Source organism: Centroberyx affinis, unplaced genomic scaffold (genome assembly GCF_046629955.1).
Source record: "Centroberyx affinis isolate AG114_WGS23_722 - 3 ecotype Tasmania unplaced genomic scaffold, CSIRO-AGI_Caff_v1 ptg002974l_1, whole genome shotgun sequence".
In the NCBI taxonomy this organism is placed as follows: Eukaryota; Metazoa; Chordata; class Actinopteri; order Beryciformes; family Berycidae; genus Centroberyx; species Centroberyx affinis.
This window is the reverse complement of record NW_027281082.1, coordinates 271,775-291,233: the sequence shown is the minus strand read 5'-3', so window position 1 is coordinate 291,233 and position 19,459 is coordinate 271,775. Positions and strand designations below refer to the sequence as shown.

General features: G+C 39.0%; 1 protein-coding gene across 1 annotated transcript; it reads left to right on the top strand.

The window, feature by feature from the left end:
- The first annotated feature begins 4,020 nt into the window (after positions 1-4,020).
- On the top strand, positions 4,021-18,294 carry LOC139658834 (chloride anion exchanger-like). The gene is made up of 20 exons (XM_071537012.1): positions 4,021-4,151; positions 5,004-5,143; positions 6,563-6,673; positions 6,886-7,046; positions 8,285-8,449; positions 8,541-8,693; positions 9,024-9,106; positions 9,698-9,845; positions 9,963-10,076; positions 11,560-11,637; positions 11,721-11,816; positions 13,132-13,238; positions 13,480-13,549; positions 14,251-14,343; positions 15,681-15,776; positions 15,939-16,166; positions 16,245-16,299; positions 17,180-17,325; positions 17,805-17,873; positions 18,268-18,294. The coding sequence occupies exons 1-20, from the start codon at positions 4,021-4,023 to the stop codon at positions 18,292-18,294; spliced, it is 2,271 nt and encodes a 756-aa protein (XP_071393113.1).
- Positions 18,295-19,459: the final 1,165 nt, after the last annotated feature.

Below are 19,459 nucleotides of genomic sequence, written 5' to 3'. Positions count from 1 at the left end.
TAAAAAACACCTTTTATGCCGTCCTCACGAGCCTCGGTCGCTCAGAGTCTCCAGTGTACATAAACATTTTTATTGGAGAGCATTTACTTTAGGGATTTCCTGAACGTGAAAGTGTTTTTCCAGGCAATTCTGGGTTCCTTGTTGTGGATAGCCTAATAAACACTTGTGCTTCCCATAGGTGGTTCAGATCCCCCGAACCTCTCGATTTTGTTTCCCTCTCAGCTTTTCGACTGTCTAAATAAAAAATACGTGCTCCCTTCAACAAAGATAACGGTGTATTATGGATTTTATCAATGAGCGATGTTCATACCAGGCTTATATGAGAGGTGACGAGGTTTTACAGACTGTCCTTGACTGTATCTCCACCTCAACAATGGAACAGCATGTTACTTTATACCCGCTGTAATATTAGAGAACATATTACGTTGCTAGATGCTACAGAGCAAAATTATCCATCCTGAGGGAGCAAATACGCTTAGATTCACACTTGCAAACGAAGAGTTTTGTTCCAAAATTAGATATCACCTGCTGTTCTAACATGATTGACACCAAAAAACTGAATTATGGCACTTTTAAGAAGTGTAGCAGGTAATGAAAGGCCTTGTTTGACTAAATGATAGCACTTGAACAGAGTGGATCTTCTATATTTTAGAGATATGGATCAATGAAGTTCATATAGTGTTCTTTCCCCCATATAGAATCAAAATAACTCTTAATATACGCTTTTATTCTGGGAAGCTACTTTTCTTCAGTTTTTTGTTATTGTCATTTATTATTGACGCATTTTAACAGCAGGCCTTTCAAAATTGAGAAATCAAAATTGCAATCAGTAACGTAAACCAAGGGATTACCCAAAATAAATAATGTTTTCTGATTGCTTTCAGTTACTTTCAGATTACTCTGCCATATTTGAGGTATAAAGGTACAGACAACAAAAAGCAAAAAATTACAAAGTTCATGAAATTTATTTCAGGTTTGCATACAAACACAAAATTTCTTCTGCAGCACATTTCATAAAGACGCAGAAAACTTGCTGCTTTCTCTTTCAGAGTATTCCCAGAAGTAATCCTCTGCTTTTCCACAAGTATCTGTAATCTGAATACTTTATTTCTTTAGGCAGTGTAACAGAATACAGTTACATTTTCTTTGTATCTAGAATACATAGCGCTAAGTATTCTGTTTCTACCCGACCCTGACCTTTCATCAGAGAACGTGAGACTGTGTGTAATATTTTGATTGATAATTTGTAAGGCACTCACCATCTCACACACACACACACACACACACACTCACACACAACAAAGACTGTTCTTTCCTTCAGTCATTTTTATTAATGGTGACAGATGCAACAAAGTGGAAAATTGCTGACCTTGGGGTAATTGACAGGCAAAGGTGTTCCAGCTTTTATCAGATATTAATCATTAGGTTATCGTTTATTGTTTAACACAGTGTGACTGAACAAAGGCGAGGCGCAACAACCTGATCAGATAGATACAAAGGTAACAAATTGGTTTATCATAGTTATAGTTGTGAGGTGGCATTTAAATAAGCTGTTACTGTTTCACTGTGTAAGATCCCCCCCACTGAAAAAAAGATACTCCTAGAAAATAAAGCTGCACACACACACACACACACACACACACTTACAAATACACACACACACAAAAAAAACCTTAAAAACATGCTTGTGCACTCACACTCACATACCTTATCTCCAAAATGTCAACTTTTCAGGAAATTAAGAAAAATGGCCTTGTTTTTCACTTGAAATCTCCAAAACTGGAGTTACAAGGTTTTCATGTGACAACAGCAAATAGTGCTCACGAACAGACACACACATGCATGTCGGTTGACACATACACACACACACACACACACACACACATACACACATTTCCCATGAACCTGGCCTGAACTGCACTTGATCCAAGATAAATAGCGGGGCGAGACCTTACCTCCGCTTAAATCTGAGCAGACACTTCGATAAGGTCATTCACACACTTTCCCTGCAATGTTTACATTTCTGCTGATTTGTACTGAAACCAGTAAATCCCCCCCACCCCACCCCCTCCACACACACACACACACACACACACACACTTACACACACACCTCTCACACACTTAACAGTTCCTGGTCTTTCTTATCTGTTTGTTTCTACAAGTGCTGAATAGGGCGAGTTCAAATTTTGACGGGTTTCACTCCAAATCTCTATATATTTTATCCATTTTGGGAAGGAAGAAATTCATAAAGTAAAATATTTCAAAACTGCAGGTGATTCTGTCCTCAAACACAGAGGGGGGTTTCTTAGCAAATGTTGGAATAAAACTCTTCTTCTTCTTCTTAATCACATCCAAAAAACCCCCAGACTGTTCCTCCCGACCAGTCAGCGCTCCTACACACCAAACTGACTATTTTTGGTCTTGAAGTGCACAACCTCTTCCCTCTTGAAAAGCTACTTGGTTTCCACTTCATAACAATGACCGCTGTCTGTCCCGTCCGCATCCTCCCCATCCTGCCCATCAGTAACAATGTCATCCACATGCTCTTCGGGGGCGGAAAAGCCTTCGCTGAAACTTGGGGTTATAGATAATCAGTAAGAACAATGGTCAAGGATAAGGCAGGCGTCCAGCGGCGTGCGTGGAGCGAAGACTCCATCGTAATTGCTGTTAATAATTACAGTTGTGATAAGCGGCTGGAGGTGGCATTTATGGATGGAGACGCTATCCGAGCCGCCAGTCGATCTGCGAGGGCCAGAGGAGGAGGAGAGGAAGACAGAGAGAAAGTTTTTGTCAGACGTTGGGAACTTTGGATTTGAGAGCAGATAAGACACGGCGAGGTATGTGCAATAAGTTGGCGTACGTTACATGAGGATACACAGTCTTTATTTGGAAAAAAAAAAAAAGTGGTGTGTTTTCTAGGGTTTTGAGTGTGAACACTTGAAGGAGCAATGTGTTTTGGGGGTTTAAGAGAAGGCCAACAAGCTGTCAATTGTCAGCTATATAAGTATTATTTCTTTGATGATTTTGAAACTCTAAAATCAATGGTTTGTACAGAAAGTGAGTCCTGGAAAAGTCACTCAGGGACTTTTTGAAAGCCGAGATATTTCAGTGCTAAAAATCTAAACAAGCCTTGTAGCAACCGATAATGTAATGACTGCCAGATAATGTAATAACTGTCAGATAATGTAATAACTTGTTAAAATGGAGTAAAATGTCCCTCAAAGTGAGTTGAAAATGTAACTAAAACCCTTAATGTAGTCAATTGTGGGATAATGTAATAAAATCTCACTTGTCACTTTTCATATTGTGAAAAAAACAAATGGGTTGGATATAAGTTGACACACTAATGTGTTAAATCCTGTTTTTTTCTTGAGAGTTTTACTGTTTGCATCAGATAAACTGTTTTATATTAGCACAGGTGAAGATCACTGTTGGATAAGGTGTGAGAGGAAAAAACAAATTTTAATCTTACAACCTGCACATGCTCTCCCTTGACCTCTCACTGACTCTTACCAATTATTACATTATCAGTCAATGTTATTACATTGTAGGTAAAAAAAAAGTCACAGCCCGATAATGTAACAACTGGTAGATAATGTAATAAGTTATTGCATTATTGGGGGGAAAGTTACTTCAATATCGGTCAGGAGTTTTTATTACATTTTCGACTCTTAGAGGAACATTTTCTTACGTTTTGACAAGTTATTACATTATCCAGTTTTTACATTATTGGTTGCTACAGGCTTTTCTAGTCTTAATCTGTTTCTAGCGTTTTCTAGTGTTTTTAGAGTCTAAGTCAGAGCTCAGAGTCTTCCTCCCAGGACAGTGCAGGTCGCTCCGAACCCGGCTGATGTGTTGGGCCTGTTACTCACACCTGGACCTTTGTTGTTCGCCCTTAATGGTCTTTGATAAGTGACGTTCAAAGGCAAGACATGACCCTCTTCCTAATGTAATGTGATTAGCGGACCTCAGAGCCACGTAGAGGGGAACGCAGCAGTCCGGCAGCAGCAGAGGCGAGATGATGCGCTCGGCAGCCAGGCAGTATGTGGTGGCGAGGCCGCTGTACTCCGAGGAATCCTTCGCCCAGGAACACGAGAAGATCTACAGGCACCGGAAAACCCTGCTGGACCACGTCAAGCAGTACTTCACGTAAGGAACCTGCAACGCCTGACTTTTGTTTCCTCAGAGCGTGATTATGAGACGATTTAGCCGTTCATGTGTGCTGGTTTGTGGAGGTTAAGATGGTGAACTTGTAGGGGAGAGCGGGGTAAGTTGAGCCGAGATGAGCCACCCCTTGTTTTTGAGTCTAAAAGTGGATTAGCTACAGAAAATGTTTTAATTTCCATGAATGCTCTGCTACCTTTAAGTATGCATCACAATTAGTGTTTCAAATAAATACACATTTGTTTTGCTGTTTTAGCACCAAATGTAAAAAGTGGCACATTTTACCCCATTCTCCCCTACTTACTTTATTTGAGACTGATTCCCTTCTTGCTTTCCTGTCTTCACACTTACCAACATGCAATGGCTGGTTTTTGTTTCTTATATGGCTTTGGTGGCTACAGGTGTGGTCATATGTGTGAGATTATATTAATGTATGTAATGACTGCAATGCAGTGTTATGCAGTGTTTGTTTTTTTTAATCATCAAATAAATTCATTCATTCATTCATTCATTCATAGTCGATTATCTTTTCCAATGTGCTGGTTATGGTTTTTAAGAAGGCAGACTTGTATTTATAAGTCTTAATTCTTTATTTGAGCCTGATACCTTTCCTTTTTTTCCTGTCTTCACTTTACTTACAGACACAGACTGATATGAAGATCGTCCCAAAGCATAAATATCCAGCAAAAATCCAGTCTAAAAATGATCACCATCTCATTCACATTGTCTAGATTTTATGTCTGTTTAATTTTATTAGGCGAAGTTATTTAGCGCTTTAGAGGAATTGCATGTTTTTTTTTTATATTGATCATGAATTTTTCTTCATGTTTATTCCAGATGCGATGCCAAACGAGCCAAGAACGCAGCTCTGTCTCTGCTGCCCGTCATCGGCTGGATGAGAATGTACCGAATTAAAGAGTGGCTGCTCAGTGACTTGGTGTCTGGTGTCAGTACCGGACTGGTGGCCGTCCTGCAAGGTAAACACCAACAACTCTAAAAACAAAACACACAAATTTATATGAGAAAATTACGCAAACATGAGTCTGTCCGTCCTTCTGTTGGTCTGTAAAACGTAAAATCTCAGACACCACCAGTTCGATTTTGATGAAACTTGGTAAAATTACACTGATTTGCCTAATGGGAGTGCTTTAATTAAAGGTAAAAAAGAATTAAAAAACGCGATATCTAAGGCACCATTGATCCGATTTTGATGAAACTTGTAGGCATGATGCATTTTGGCACTGAGTTCTGATGTTTATAAAAAAATACAGTAATTGGTTTGATGGGTGCGATGCATCGTGTTGCTGATTGGCCAATGGGGCGCCTGCATCATCCGTGGGGGATGACACGTTTACTTGTTTTAAAGGGGAAGGGGTGTTTGCACTTGTGACCAAAGACAATCACAAAATCAACTGTTCCTCTAAAAATGCAGAGCAACTAAAACGAAAAATCTGTTTACAACGTGTTTGAGGCAGAAATAATTAAGAGGGACAAATCCTCCTAATATTGAGCATTTCCCCCTGAATCCCCCTTAAATCTACACCTATGCTCTGAATAAAAGCTCTTTGTTTGATTGTTGTCGCTTAGATTAGTTTACAGTGTCGTGTTCGCGGTTTCCTCTAACAGTTTGATAACTTCAGTCTATTCTGATAATGAGCTGATAACCTTTCAGTCAGCCGGTTCTGCATTATCTGTGTCTAAAAATGGGTTAAGGATGATAATGAAGCTATCTTTACTAGCAGGCGTAGTCATTATAGTTCTGGATCTTTCATTCGTTTTTATTTTTATATCGTTTTCCATCTTTATTTCAGTTTCAGTTTAGTTTTAGCTAGTTTTCGGTGTGGGTTTGGTAGCTTTAGTTTAGTTTTAGTTAGTTTCAGTTCTAGTTTTAGTGTTTTGGTAAGGTTGGTATTTTTTAAAGGTATAATGGTAGAAGTTCAGAACAGGTACTTTGTATATGTTTGCAGGTACTGTGTAACACAAATAATAAATCATAAAACACATTCATTTTAATTTATTTACATTCATTTTTCAATACATACTTGACATTTCGCATCTATCTCACATAATTTTAGTTAGTTTCACAAGCAGACAAGATGGTTTTATCAACAAAGTCTCGTTTTTATTTTACCAGTTTACGACAGTGTTTTTTCATGCCCAGTTGTAATCTTAGCTTTAATTGTAGTGTTCGATAGTAACCCTTACAGCGGGCGATATAATAAACATAATTGATAAGTAGTATCTGATCCCTGGCAACAATGTACTAGTGTATACTGGGGAAAAAACACACTGTGCCTCAGTTGTAACCCAGAGAAAGGAAGGGTAAAGAAAACAAGAGTGATATAGAGTGATATAAAGTGATCTAGAGTGATATAAAGTGTTGTTGTCTGGTTCAGGTCTGGCCTACTGCCTGCTGGCCTCTCTGCCTCCTTGGTACGGCCTCTTCTCCGCCTTCTTCCCCGTCATCATATACTTCTTCCTGGGCACCTCCAGACACATCTCAGTGGGTAAGGGCAGTGTGTGTGTGTGTGTGTGTGTGTGTGTGTGTTTGTGTGTACGTACGTGCAGTTATGTCTAAATCTCTCCCTATAAACGTTCTCAAAAAGTTATATGGGTTAACTACTATTCTCTCTCTCTCTCTCTCTGTCTCTCTCTCTCTCTCTCTCTCTCTCTCTCTCTCTCTCTCTCTCTCTCTCTCTCTCTCTCTCTCTCTCTCCAGGTCCGTTCCCAGTCTTGTGTCTGATGATTGGTTCGGTTGTGACCCGGCTGGTTCCAGACGAAGGTCCGCCGGCCAACATCACCGGGTTCGAAGGCCTGACGAGGGACGAGCAGAGAGTGATGGTGGCCTCCTCCGTCACCTTCCTCACCGGCATCATGCAGGTGAAACACACCAATAATAATACTTTGAAAACTGAATCGACACGGTCAAGGCAAAAACCCCCTTTTATCTTATTGACATGACTATAAAAATGTATTCTACTGCACACTCAGGTTCAGATTCACTGAGATTGTGATGCAAGGGCAGTTTGTGCAGTTTTTACACCTCAAATGCAACAAAGGTCCTGGGTTGGATTCGAAACCAAGACGTTGCGTTTATATGGCATGCGTCTTAGCCCACTGAGCCCCCAGGACACCCTCAGGACACCCTCAGGACGCTCTCAGGACACCCTCAGGACGCCCTCAGGACACCCTCAGGACGCCCTCAGGACACCCTCAGGACGCCATCAGGACACTCTCAGGACGCTCTCAGGACACCCTCAGGACGCCCTCAGGACGCCCTCAGGACGCCCTCAGGACGCTCTCAGGACGCCCTCAGGACGCCCTCAGGACGCCCCCTTTCAAAAGTTCATAATAATTTGGGGGGATGGTGTTGAGAAGTCTTAGTGAATTGGGTGCAATCTCTATCAGCCTCACCTACAAATAACTATTATGAGGGCAATATAACAAGATTTTCATATCATTTACATATGCATGAACATAACAGACACAAAGATGCTTTATTATTTGACCAGCGCTACAGGCAGCTTTCCACTCATTGCATATGGTTAGTGAATAGCACAGCTTTCTGATTTGATCATTTTGGTGATATGGAGCGGTTTTCTCTGCACAAACCTTGAGTGAATTTTAGTAAATGGAACACACTACCTATAGATATCAGGGAAGCCAGCTCGCCAAATATTTTTAAAAGAAAGCTAAAAACTAGCTACGACTTTCCTGATACAGGCCTGAAACTCTTTTTTGCACATTGCTTCGCACTTTTGCACTACTGCACTTCTTTTAAAATGTTGTATTTTACTTGATTTATGCATTCTATGTACTCTATTTTTTAACTTTATTTGTATTATTATTATTCAGTGGGTTTTATTTTCCATCTTATGTTATGCTATGTATTCTATTCTCATCTTTATCTTGTTTTCGCTATTATTATCAAGTTTTATGTGAAGCACTTGGTGCATGTAATTTCTTTGTTGTAAAGCACTTTGAGCTGCATTTCTTGTATGAAAGGTGCTATACAAATAAAGTTTATTATTATTATTATTATTATTATTATTATTATTATTATTATTATTATTATTATTAAATATCACATTATCACCATGACTGTCTGTCTCTTCCAGCTGGGCATGGGTATACTGCAGGTGGGGTTTGTCGTCATGTACCTGTCCGACACGCTGGTGTCCGGCTTCACCACAGCAGCCGCCGTCCACATCCTGGTGTCCCAGCTCAAGTTTGTGTTGGGGCTGGTGGTCCCAGGCATCAGCGGGCCGCTCTCCATCATATACGTAAGTAAAGGACGACTTCCCGGTGCAGAAACCTTAGATACTGTTCGTCACGGGTCGTTCAAGATGATTATGCAACTTCATTTCCTTTCAGACTCTGGAGAAGATCTTCGTCCAGATCACCTCCACCAACATCTGCGACCTGGTGACGTCCATCGTGATCATGGTGGTGGTTTTCATCGTGAAGGAGATAAATGACAGATACAAAGCCAAGCTGCCTGTGCCCATCCCTATAGAGGTTATCATGGTGAGGGAGATTGTGCAACAACATCCTTACAAGTTTTCCACTTGTTGTAGGAGCGTGGGCTGTATAAACAGTCACCATGATTGCACTAATCTCTACTGTGATTGTTTATGACTGTATGAAAGAGCTGCTTTCACAACAAGTATTAATCTTTTGATTTATGCGACTCATTTTATGGCACTTGAAAGCTGTCATGTCAATTCAAGGAAAAGGTGCCGGCGTTCTGCCAGCCAGGAGATGATTAACGTTTCTCATGTTGAAGCTAATTCTGTGAATCAGGCCTAATATCTGTCGGCCATAATGAGTTGAATTTTTTTGTCATTTCTTCCCCAGACTGTCATCGCATGCGGAGTTTCGTACGCATTTGACTTCAAGACCAAGTTCGGTGTTGATGTTGTTGGTCCCATTCCACTGGGGTAAGAACTTTTGTTTCAGCCAAGCAATTTTTATGTACACAGCAAAATCATCAGATTTTTTAAAATTAAAATGTTGTCAGATATATAAAACATGGTTATTTTCACCAAATAACCAAGAGTATATATATATTTTGTCTTACAAGTACAACACATTTAATAACTCCTAAAAACAAAGATTTTAGTCATATTTTGAACTCAAAACAGAAAATGCTTATTTACCATGATATAAGCCTAAATGCTGTAATTAATTGTTTAGTTGTGAACTGTTTATGAATCACCTAAATCTGACTAATTTTAACCAGTGAAAAAGAATCCTAATCAATTCAACAACTGATTGTTTTATCATTTATAATGTTATTAGATAAACATCAATGTAATTATATACAAAACCAGCTGTTTTTCATCAACGAAAGAATACATTGCTTGTTGTTGTTGTTTGCAATGACAGCATGTTTAGTAATGATTAAAAAGCAATTGCAATTTGGACTGAAACAACAAAAACTTTTTAGTAAATTATTCACAAATTGCTGATTTGCCGTCACATTGGAACTATTCAAACTAGATCTAAGTTAACGTTTATTCCCCTCTCAGGTACGAGACTCCCATGGCTCCCAACCTGCACATCTTCCAGGAAACGGCGGTCGAAGCGTTTCCTATGGCCATCGTGGGTTTCGCCGTGGCTTTCTCTGTGGCAAAGGTCTATTCTGTCAAACACGATTACACCATCGACGGAAACCAGGTGCGTCACTACACACTGTAGCATTTACAGCATTAGAATACGGTTAATGTGTCGGGTTTAATCTGGATTTGTGTAACTCGGGTGATAAGAGGGGTTTTCTCTGTGACCCGGATGCAGGAGCTGATAGCCTTTGGGGCCAGCAACATCTTCGGAGCCTCTTTCAAGTCTTTCGCAGCGAGTACGGCTCTGTCCAGGAGCGCCGTGCAGGAGAGCACAGGGGGAAAGACTCAGGTAAACCAACATGGCTGACTTTTAGCTCTTCCTCTCTGCAGGCAAGACCAGGTCAAATCCAAGACCAGGTCCAGTTTGAGTCAAAATCAAAGAAGTCAAGACCGAGACCAGAGCAAATCAAGCCCCACTGAAGACAAAAATAAGCAACAAACCTACTTTTCAAATGCCAAAGTAATGATTAATGAGTTTCTTAAGGATTAACAGAGATGCTGATCAATCTGCAGCAGCTCTGGACTAAACCTTTCAACATCCAGCTAATCAATACATAAGAATTTGACCAATCAATGCGTAGAAGTTTGAGAAACATTACATTACACAGGTTTCCACAGGTGAAACTCCTTAAATTGTTTGTAGTGCTGTGGAAAAATAAGTCAATCACCAATAAATTTACTCATTTTTTTAATTATTTGATTGGCAGGAAAATGTCAAGTCAATATCCAGTAGTGGCTGAGACCAAGACAAGTTGAAAAAGTCAAAAAGGTTTTCTCAAGACCAAGACTGGACTCGATTTCTGTAGCCTTGACTTTTCTATTCACACCGAAGGAGAAGAGAATGTGCAGTAACACTCTATTTGGATAGTCCAATGTCGATACTCAGCGAACCATCAGGTGACAAAAAGTAGATGTTCAACAAAGTGTCTCTTGCCTATTTCGCTGCATCTCATCTCTTATGTATCCCTGACCCTGAATATCAATATCACACAATTCTGAGTGTCACTTGAAACTCAGCAGACATTTTAGTGGCACATTATAGTCACTTGATAGTAAGATCAGTATCAGCATTGCACTATCTAAATAAAATGTAACCGAATGTGCTCTTTCATAATTTTACACAACACTGACCTCTGGTGTTTAGATAAAAATCTCTTTGCCATGGCATTCCTCTACTTAGAGTGATCAGAAAAAAATAGATGAAAGAGAAAAGTTAAGTATTTGATGTTAAAAAACTTAGTTTAATGAGATTGAAATTTGTTCAAAGGCCAAATCTGTGACCGCAGTATGGCAGCCACCTTTGAAACACTGTTGCCTCAACATTGGCTTTATTTATATCACGATTTGAGGCTTTCAGAGGTTTCTTTACATTTGTAATGATTCTAAACACTGGAATACAACAGTATAATAAATCCTGCACTTTGATTATTATGATAAAGGGAAAACGTTCCCTCTACTATTCCCTCTACTATTCCCTCTACTATTCCCTCTACTACTCTACTACTATTAATAAAGTATTCTCTTGTAGACCGAAGACCAAAGAAAAAGCCTTTATTTTAACAGCTAATAACACTGAAGAAAAAAAGCACCAGCATGTTACGGCACACAGGACTTTCTCAGGGTGTAAACTGTGCTTTGGACTTTTTCTTTCGTTCTTCTTTGGTCTACAATGTTCATATAATCCAACCTCCAGTGAGCACTGGCATGTGACTGACGACAAGGCAGCGTTCTTCTTCTCTGCTGTTTAAACTTGTCTCTTCTGTCCTTTTCAGATTGCCGGTCTGCTGTCGGCGATAATAGTGATGATCGTCACTGTGGCCATAGGATTCTTACTGGAGCCTCTCCAGAAGGTAAAAAACCTCAGACTGACCTCAAACTCTACATTGGTCTTCAGATTGATGGGCGATCTGACCTTTGACCCTTGTGTTAACAGTCGGTGCTGGGCGCTGTGGTCATCGTCAACCTGAAGGGCATGCTGATGCAGTTCAGAGACGTCCCGTACCTGTGGAGGAAGGACAAACCGGACTGTGTAAGTTCTCACACACTCACAGCATGCTGCCTAAAGACCGGGAAGCCTAGAGGATAGAGAGGTGGGCCTGTGACTGGAAGGTCGTCGGTTTGAAACCCCAGACCAGCTGGGAAATTCTGGGTGGTGGAAAATTAATGGAAAACCCCTTTCTCAAAAACTACCTTTAAAGAAGATTGTGGTTGCACTGGGAAGCTCTCAGGTGAGAATGTTAAGCAGAAAAACAGCATGGTGCTCAGTCAACTTTCCCTGGATAAACACAGGTTTAAAGGGGCATTTAGTAATCAGACCTTTATCGACCTCTATAGGCGACCAGTAGGAATTACAACAACACTGATAGAACTTTTCTCCTCCTACACAAGTCTCTAGAACTTGTGTAGGAGGAACTTGTGTAGTCTCTAGCCCCTCCCCCTTCATTTCCCCTTCAGATAGGTTGGCCTGTACTTGATACAAACAATGAAGTCACATTTTCACAACAGAGAGGCGTAAGTTAGCTAATTAGAGAAGAGACCCAACAGAAACACCTAGAGTAGAGGCAAGGCAAGGCAAGTTTATTTATATAGCACATTTCATACACAACGGCAATTCAAAGTGCTTTACATAAATAAAATAAAAATAAAGACATAAATAAAAAGACAAGAAGATTAGAAAAGTCAAAAGTGCATTAAAATCACATTTAAAAGAAAATGTAAAGGATGAAAATAAATAAATATTCCAGTGCAGATGAGTGTTGCCCTAAATTTCTTGCCCTAAACAGGGTTCGCCAGGGGGGCAGACCTCAGATTTTCTGGAAGTTTGTTCCAGGCATGAGGAGCATAAAAACTAAAAGCTGCTGACCCTGGGAACAGTAAGCAGACCAGCACCTGAAGACCTGAGGGGTCTGGCGGGTTCATAACATCGAAGGAGATCAGAAATGTATTTTGGTCCTAAACCATTTAGTGCTTTATAAACATGCAACAGAATTTCAAACTCAATTCTTTGGCACACAGGAAGCCAATGCAGTGAGGTAGAGGTAATGTATCACCATTCAAAATACTGTAGTAATAATAGCGTCCTTGCTGAGCAGCTGAAAATGTGAATAGGTGGGTGGGGAATGTCTTGAAACCCCAGTGGGTGGGGAGCTTTTGTTTGTAAGCATAGTGAAAAGTGAGTTTTGAAAGCCAGAAATCTCACCACCTGGTGAAGTAATCACTGAGTCACCGGGATTAATCAAAAACTCCACACGGTCATTTTGTGCTATGGGGCAGTAAAAATCTTTCTTATTGCCCCTTTAAAAAACTCATCAAACACATTTTCTGTTTCATGTGTTCCTGTCCAGGTGGTGTGGGTGGGGACCTGTGTGGCGGCCATCTTTCTGGGCCTGGACCTCGGCCTGGCTGCAGGTCTGGGGGTGGAGCTGCTCACCGTCGTCCTCAGGACTCAGTTGTTAGTATCAAACTGTTTATTTACGACAACAGTTCTTACACTGAGCTCTTTATGTCGTCAAGTTGTAGACTTGTAATCTTCTTTCTGAGTCTTTACCACATGTACTTTTCTTTTAAATGTTTCTAATTGATTGATTCTTATCCCTCAGCGTATTTAATTAGTCAATACCAGGTTTGATTCAATGTGGAAATGAAGGAGAAGGAGTTTTGTCATTGATATTTTTAAACTTTTCCTCTTCCAGCCCCCGCTGCAGCGTCCTGGCCAACATCAAGGGAACTGACATCTACAAAGACAGAAAGGACTATGTCAGTGTAAGTCGGCTCGATCCTGCACACTTCATCTGCATCTTCTGTTACAGTCTGAAGCTTTCACTGTGCTTTAGACCAGAGGTTTCCCAACTGGGGTTCAGGGGCCACCAGGGGTCATCGAGGGGGTTCCCATCGGTCCCCCACAACATAAGGATTTCATTATTATTTTGTTTACTCAAAGATAGGATACGGAGGGAATGTATAAGAATGCCTATTCTTTTTTTTTCTGTCCAACTTTATTTATGATTTTGCAGCATACAGTATCAATAACAGCATGAGAGTCAACATATTCCTGTATGAGAAAAGAAAAATAAATAAATAAATAATTAAAAATAAATACACTCAGTTGGGAATCCCTGTTACAAAACCTTTATCAAACGGGAAGTTGTGGTCTGAAGGGTCTTTGACATGAAAGATTTTGGGTACAGCTGCTTTATATAAATTGATGAAAAATGTGTTACAGCTGTGCTGATAATTCCCAGAAAGCACGACGACCTGGTTGGTTTATGGCTTTTATGAGAATCAGAGAAGTACTAAGCGAGCTTCCCTGTTTCCTCCTGTTTTTATTCTCATGTACAGTATGTATATTACTTTGAAGAGACTTTGGATATTCCTTATTGTGATTATGGAAACTATTTTGGGTATAACAGCCCTCTCGGAAACTATTGCTCTCGTCCATCTTGGTAAAAATGCTCTCTTTCCAGATATATGAGCCAGAGGGGGTGAAGATCTTCAGGATCCCCTCACCCATCTTCTTCGCCAACATTGAGTTCTTCAGGAGCAAGCTGGTGGAAGCTGTAAGTATCACAGTTTATAGAAAATTTATAATGATTCATATCCAAAGCCCACAGCGCTCAACATAGGAAAACATGTCATCATTGAAAAATAAAAGTGAAAAATCCCATAATGTCATAAAGAATGATCAAATAAACTTTTAGAGGTTGTGCCATAAACAGAAGACGATTGGAAATGATAAGTTTACAATTTCCTTGTTTGACCCAATTAAACTTAAAGGCATACACACACAGTTAACATTCAGCAATAGATGAGTCATGTATCTAGAACAGTTGTGGTGACAATTAGGGTAAACATTCAGCAAGATATGAGTGATATTCTGGTAACACTTTACAATAAGGGTACATTAATTAAGGGTTAGTTAATGCTTAATAAGCATTAACTAACCCATGGAAAATTTATTTTTTTCAGCAGATATCTTAGTTACAACAAGATGGAGCTAGCAAGGCAGTTTTGTGTTTATATATGTGGTATTTATTCAGTTCGGGAAATCCCACGATCTCTAGAAAGCATTAGCTCAAGTTGGCTGGCTGACTCAACAGGGACTAGAAATCGTCTCTGTTGCTAGGTCGTTACTAAGGGTCGGCCTACTTGCTAGAGCAGTAAACTAGGTTTCATTACCTAGGAGTTTACTGACATGACTGATTGTTTTCCAGTTATTAGTCAGACCCCATGTATTTCCAGGGAAACAGGAAATACATGCTTACTGACCGCATCACTGTCGTGCCAATAATGACGGTAAAGCACACGCTCTTGTGTAATATTGCTTAATTAAGCATTAACTAACCCTTAATTAATGTACCCTTATTGTAAAGTGTTACCAATATTCGTAAGAGTTGTGGTGACAGTTAGGGTTAACATTCAGTAAGATATGAATGATATTCATAAAAGTTGTGGTGACAGTTAGGGTAAACGGTCAGCAAGTTATGAGTCATGTATCTAGAACAGTTGTGGTTAAAGATGATGTTTCAACTATAGAAATGACAATCAACAATCCTTCATTCGAGCCATATATAGGTTGGTATGATAGTCGGATGCTGCTTTTCGCGAGGGAGTGTGGAACAACGTACCTTGGTATCCTAATATTATAGCCAGGTTTAACACAGAAAATTACTAAAAAAATATTAAATACTTAATTGTGAGTGGTGAAATCATGACCTGAAATTTTCTAATTCTTTACAAAATGCATGTAATTTTTTTTTACAAATGAAACTATGTGAAATGGATATTAAAAACTGCCTTTATACCTTCAAAACAGAGGACAAATACAGAGTAAGTCTGATCTCTGACCAGATTGCATCTCTCACACTTGTTGTTATGTACACCGATGTCTTCTCAGATTGGATTTAACCCGCTGAGAGTGTTGAGAAAGAGAAATAAAGCGCTGAGGATGATCCGGAAGCTTCTGAAGAAAGGAGAGCTGCAGTGGACATCGGTGAGTCGTAACTTTGACCTGGAAACACTTTCACAACCTCATAAAAGTCTCATTTACACTGCGGCTCTCACCTCATGCCTGTTTTGGTCTGAATTCTTCTTCTGAATTATTCTTCATCACGATTCTTAACACGACTGAATGAATCATGCTTTGCCGTTACAGAAAGGCTTCCTGAACACCTCATGCAGACCCATCAAGGAGTCGGAGGACGAGAGCAACATGGAGGACCTGGACCTGCCCACCGACTTCAAGGACCTTCCCGTCCGGATCGACTGGAACGCCGAGCTTCCCGCCAACATCAGCGTTCCCAGGGTGGAGCTGCACAGCCTGATCCTGGACTTCGCCGCCGTCTCCTTCCTGGACATTTCTGCTCTGAAGGGACTCAAAACGGTGAGTCGGGATTTCACAGCAGCCGCAGTAGCTGTTAGTCTGATTTTGGTTTTTCTAATCTTCTGTGATTCTGTGCAGGCGCTGAAGGAGCTGATTCGAGTTGAAATTGAGGTCTACATCGTGGCTTGTGATAGTAAGTATGAGAGTATATTAACACCTTGGTTTGTTATGAAGTGCAGAGTTTTATTCCAAAATGAAATATCCACCACTTGAAAAATACACTTACACTCACTGCTGGCATTAAAGTAAAATTCATTATTGAATATTATTGACGTTAGGAGCTGTCATGAACCTTGTACTTACAAAAACAGGTCTTTATTTTGAAAAAATGTAATTTTACATGTTAGGAAATCTTTTTCTTTCTCAATTTTATGTGTTTATAGAACAAGCTCTCAGCTATCGAGCAGTGTTTCAGTGCAACCTCGTGATTTGACCATTTTTTTTCACAAAATTCATGTTTTTCATGTAATTCCTTGGTTCATATCAACTCAATAAAGAACATTTTGTTTACATTTATTTTGTCCAACATAGATTTAAAGCCCAAAAATCCTCCTTTCTGCCCCATAATTACACATATACTTTATGTATATATATATATATAGATATAATATAATTAAATGCTGAATGTTGACTTAATTTATTTATACTAACTCAAACATATTCATTTTAAATGTCTTACCTTATGCAACATTATCTTTAGTATTAAAGTCGTAGGATAAGGATGTTTTGAAGTTTAGAGTTAGAAATTATATAACAGATCAACAGTATTGGCTGAACAAGATATAAGCACATTTATTTCAAATCAACAAAACATTACAAAGTCATTACAATAGGTAATTTTGTAAAAGTAAACTCGTTGAATATAATTTAATTTAGTAGCTATCTTGAGCCTTGTACTTACAAAAAGCAATGTTTTGAAGGATGTAATCATTCAGCGTGATGTTTTTTTCTCCCATAATATATAGCATGTCGGAGTGAAACCCTGAGAGTGACTGTCTGTTTCTTGCCTGTAGCGTACATCCTGGAGAAACTGCACAGCTGCGGCTTCTTTGACGATGAAGTTGAGCCCACCATGTTCTTCCTGACGCTGCATGACGCCATGCTGCACATCCTGGAGAAACACCCAGAGACCACAGAGAAGAAATCCAACTATGAAAAGGTACGGAACATAAACCGTAACACAATGTATTTCTTTAAGTTGGTCAAATATAACAGAACTGCAGAGGATTGGGGACACATTAAGATTTTATGAGAAAGCGTTCTGAGATTAAACTCAATTCTGAGAATAAAGTAAGAATTACGAGTTTATAGTGAAAATACTGAGAAAAAAGTCAGAATTTTTAGAATAAATTCAGAATTCTGAGAATAAAATCAGAATTCTGAGAATACAGTCAAAATGTCAGAATTGTGAAAGTCGTAATTTTGAGAATAAAGTCAGAATCTCAGAATTTTGAGTTTAAAGTCAGAATCTCAGAATGTTTGACTTTGATCTCAGAACTGAAATACATTTTTCACATGTGGCCCTAATCCTCTTCGGTACCTAACACGTGCCGTTTGGTGGACGCTTTTATCCAAAGCACCTCAGAGCACAATCATTATTTACTGTAATGTCATGTCATGTCCTATCATGTTTTGTAGATAGTAACAACAGTCACAGTTCATCACCCCATCAACAGCGGAGGCAGTTTGAGGAGCAGAGACAGATATGTAAGTAACCAGTCCAATAACATACCACACTTTATTTTTTATCTAATATAATCTGATCTATTATCTGATCTATTAATCAGCAATGGTTTAAACTATGGCTTTCATATCTGTTACATTTACACAATTAGTAGCTTTACAAATTGAGCTCTATCCCAAAGTGCATTATATCCATTTTAGAAAAAAATCTTTGTTTAATCTCTAAAACATAGAAGATTCACTCTGTATCATCATGTCATTTTGTCAGCCAATGACTTAAGTTATGATGTAAGCTACCAGCCATTTCAAAAGTATCATGTGTTTTTGTTTTTTTGCTTGCAGTCAATTTTGTAAAAGTACTTTGCTATCTTGTTTTGGAGTGAAACTCACTGAAACACAGGCTCCTTCTCCACCACAGGTTCCAGATCCAGAAACCAAGTTCTAACTTCTGAAGGTGAAGATGATGAAAACGAAGATGATCTTTGGCAGAAAACACCAAGAGAGCAAAAAGAATAAACGTATTACAGTTCGCCCAGTACAATATATTTACACAATGAATTACGAGATATCGTCGTTTGAAATTATACATTTGAAAATCCAAGTTTACACTTACGGTATTTATTTTCAGAGATGAGACTGTAATGTAAAAAATTTGCATGGCGTTGTTGCATTTTATACTGTACATAGTGAATTTGTAGAAAAGTTAGCTGGAATATATTTTACATGTTTTATGTGTTATATTTTCATGACAATGGAAAATAAATTGACTTTTTCAAAGTTATGTTCTCAGTTTGGGAGAAAAGCAATGTCAAAAAGAATGAATGTGACTGACTGAATAAAATATTATTTTATGACTCTACTGAATGATGAGTTTTATCTTATAGGTAAGAAATCAAGCAAATTAGAAGCTGTTCTTGACAATACTTTACTTCAGGCTGAGATGAGATGTTTTCTTGGGAAATTATTGAGTGTTTATGTTTGAGTGCAGTCCATAAAATCTGATTGACTGTCCAAATGTCAACAAGTTATCTTACCTTACAGATATTTGTAGATAAATTAAAAGAAAAGAGAACAGAAGAGAAGAAATTAAGAGAAGAGGAGAAAAGAGAAGAGAACAGAAATTAAGAATAGAAATTAAGTGAAGAGAAGAACAAAGAAGGGAAGAGAAGAGAAGAAACATTAGACAAATTCCTACTTGTGATTCCCTCAGAATATTTTTGAGCAGCTCTCCAATGCCCCCAAAACAAAAGATTTTGCATGAAATCTGTTCACTGAAACCAATTTAATCCAAATTCTTTCAAGGAAGAACTGAGGAAACATTTACACCCATAATCTCAGGTTGAATATAAGCAAACAATAAAAAAAAATGCAGTCGAAATTAAAACCTGTGTGATTTGAAAGGGAGTGCCCAGATTCTGCTTTGTGTTAATGATTGAACAGAGTGAAGACAAAAAGGACAAGAAATTGATCACAGATCCCAGATTAGATACAGATAGAGTGAGGAGCGGCGGTCAGGGCAACAACAGCCAAAGGTTCTTTTAAGGATTTTATATTCCAGAAACTTTTACTTCTTCTCCTTCTACTGATTGGATTCCTCGACCGCCTCAGGC

Excerpts from the sequence above, each read along its gene's own strand:
- LOC139658834 (XM_071537012.1), top strand. The coding sequence starts at position 4,021 with ATGATGCGCTCGGCAGCCAGGCAGTATGTGGTGGCGAGGCCGCTGTAC. Across the intron at positions 11,817-13,131 it reads GGAAGGACAAACCGGACTGT|GTGGTGTGGGTGGGGACCTG; the intron begins GTAAGTTCTCAC and ends GTTCCTGTCCAG. Across the intron at positions 15,777-15,938 it reads GAGAGCTGCAGTGGACATCG|AAAGGCTTCCTGAACACCTC; the intron begins GTGAGTCGTAAC and ends TTGCCGTTACAG.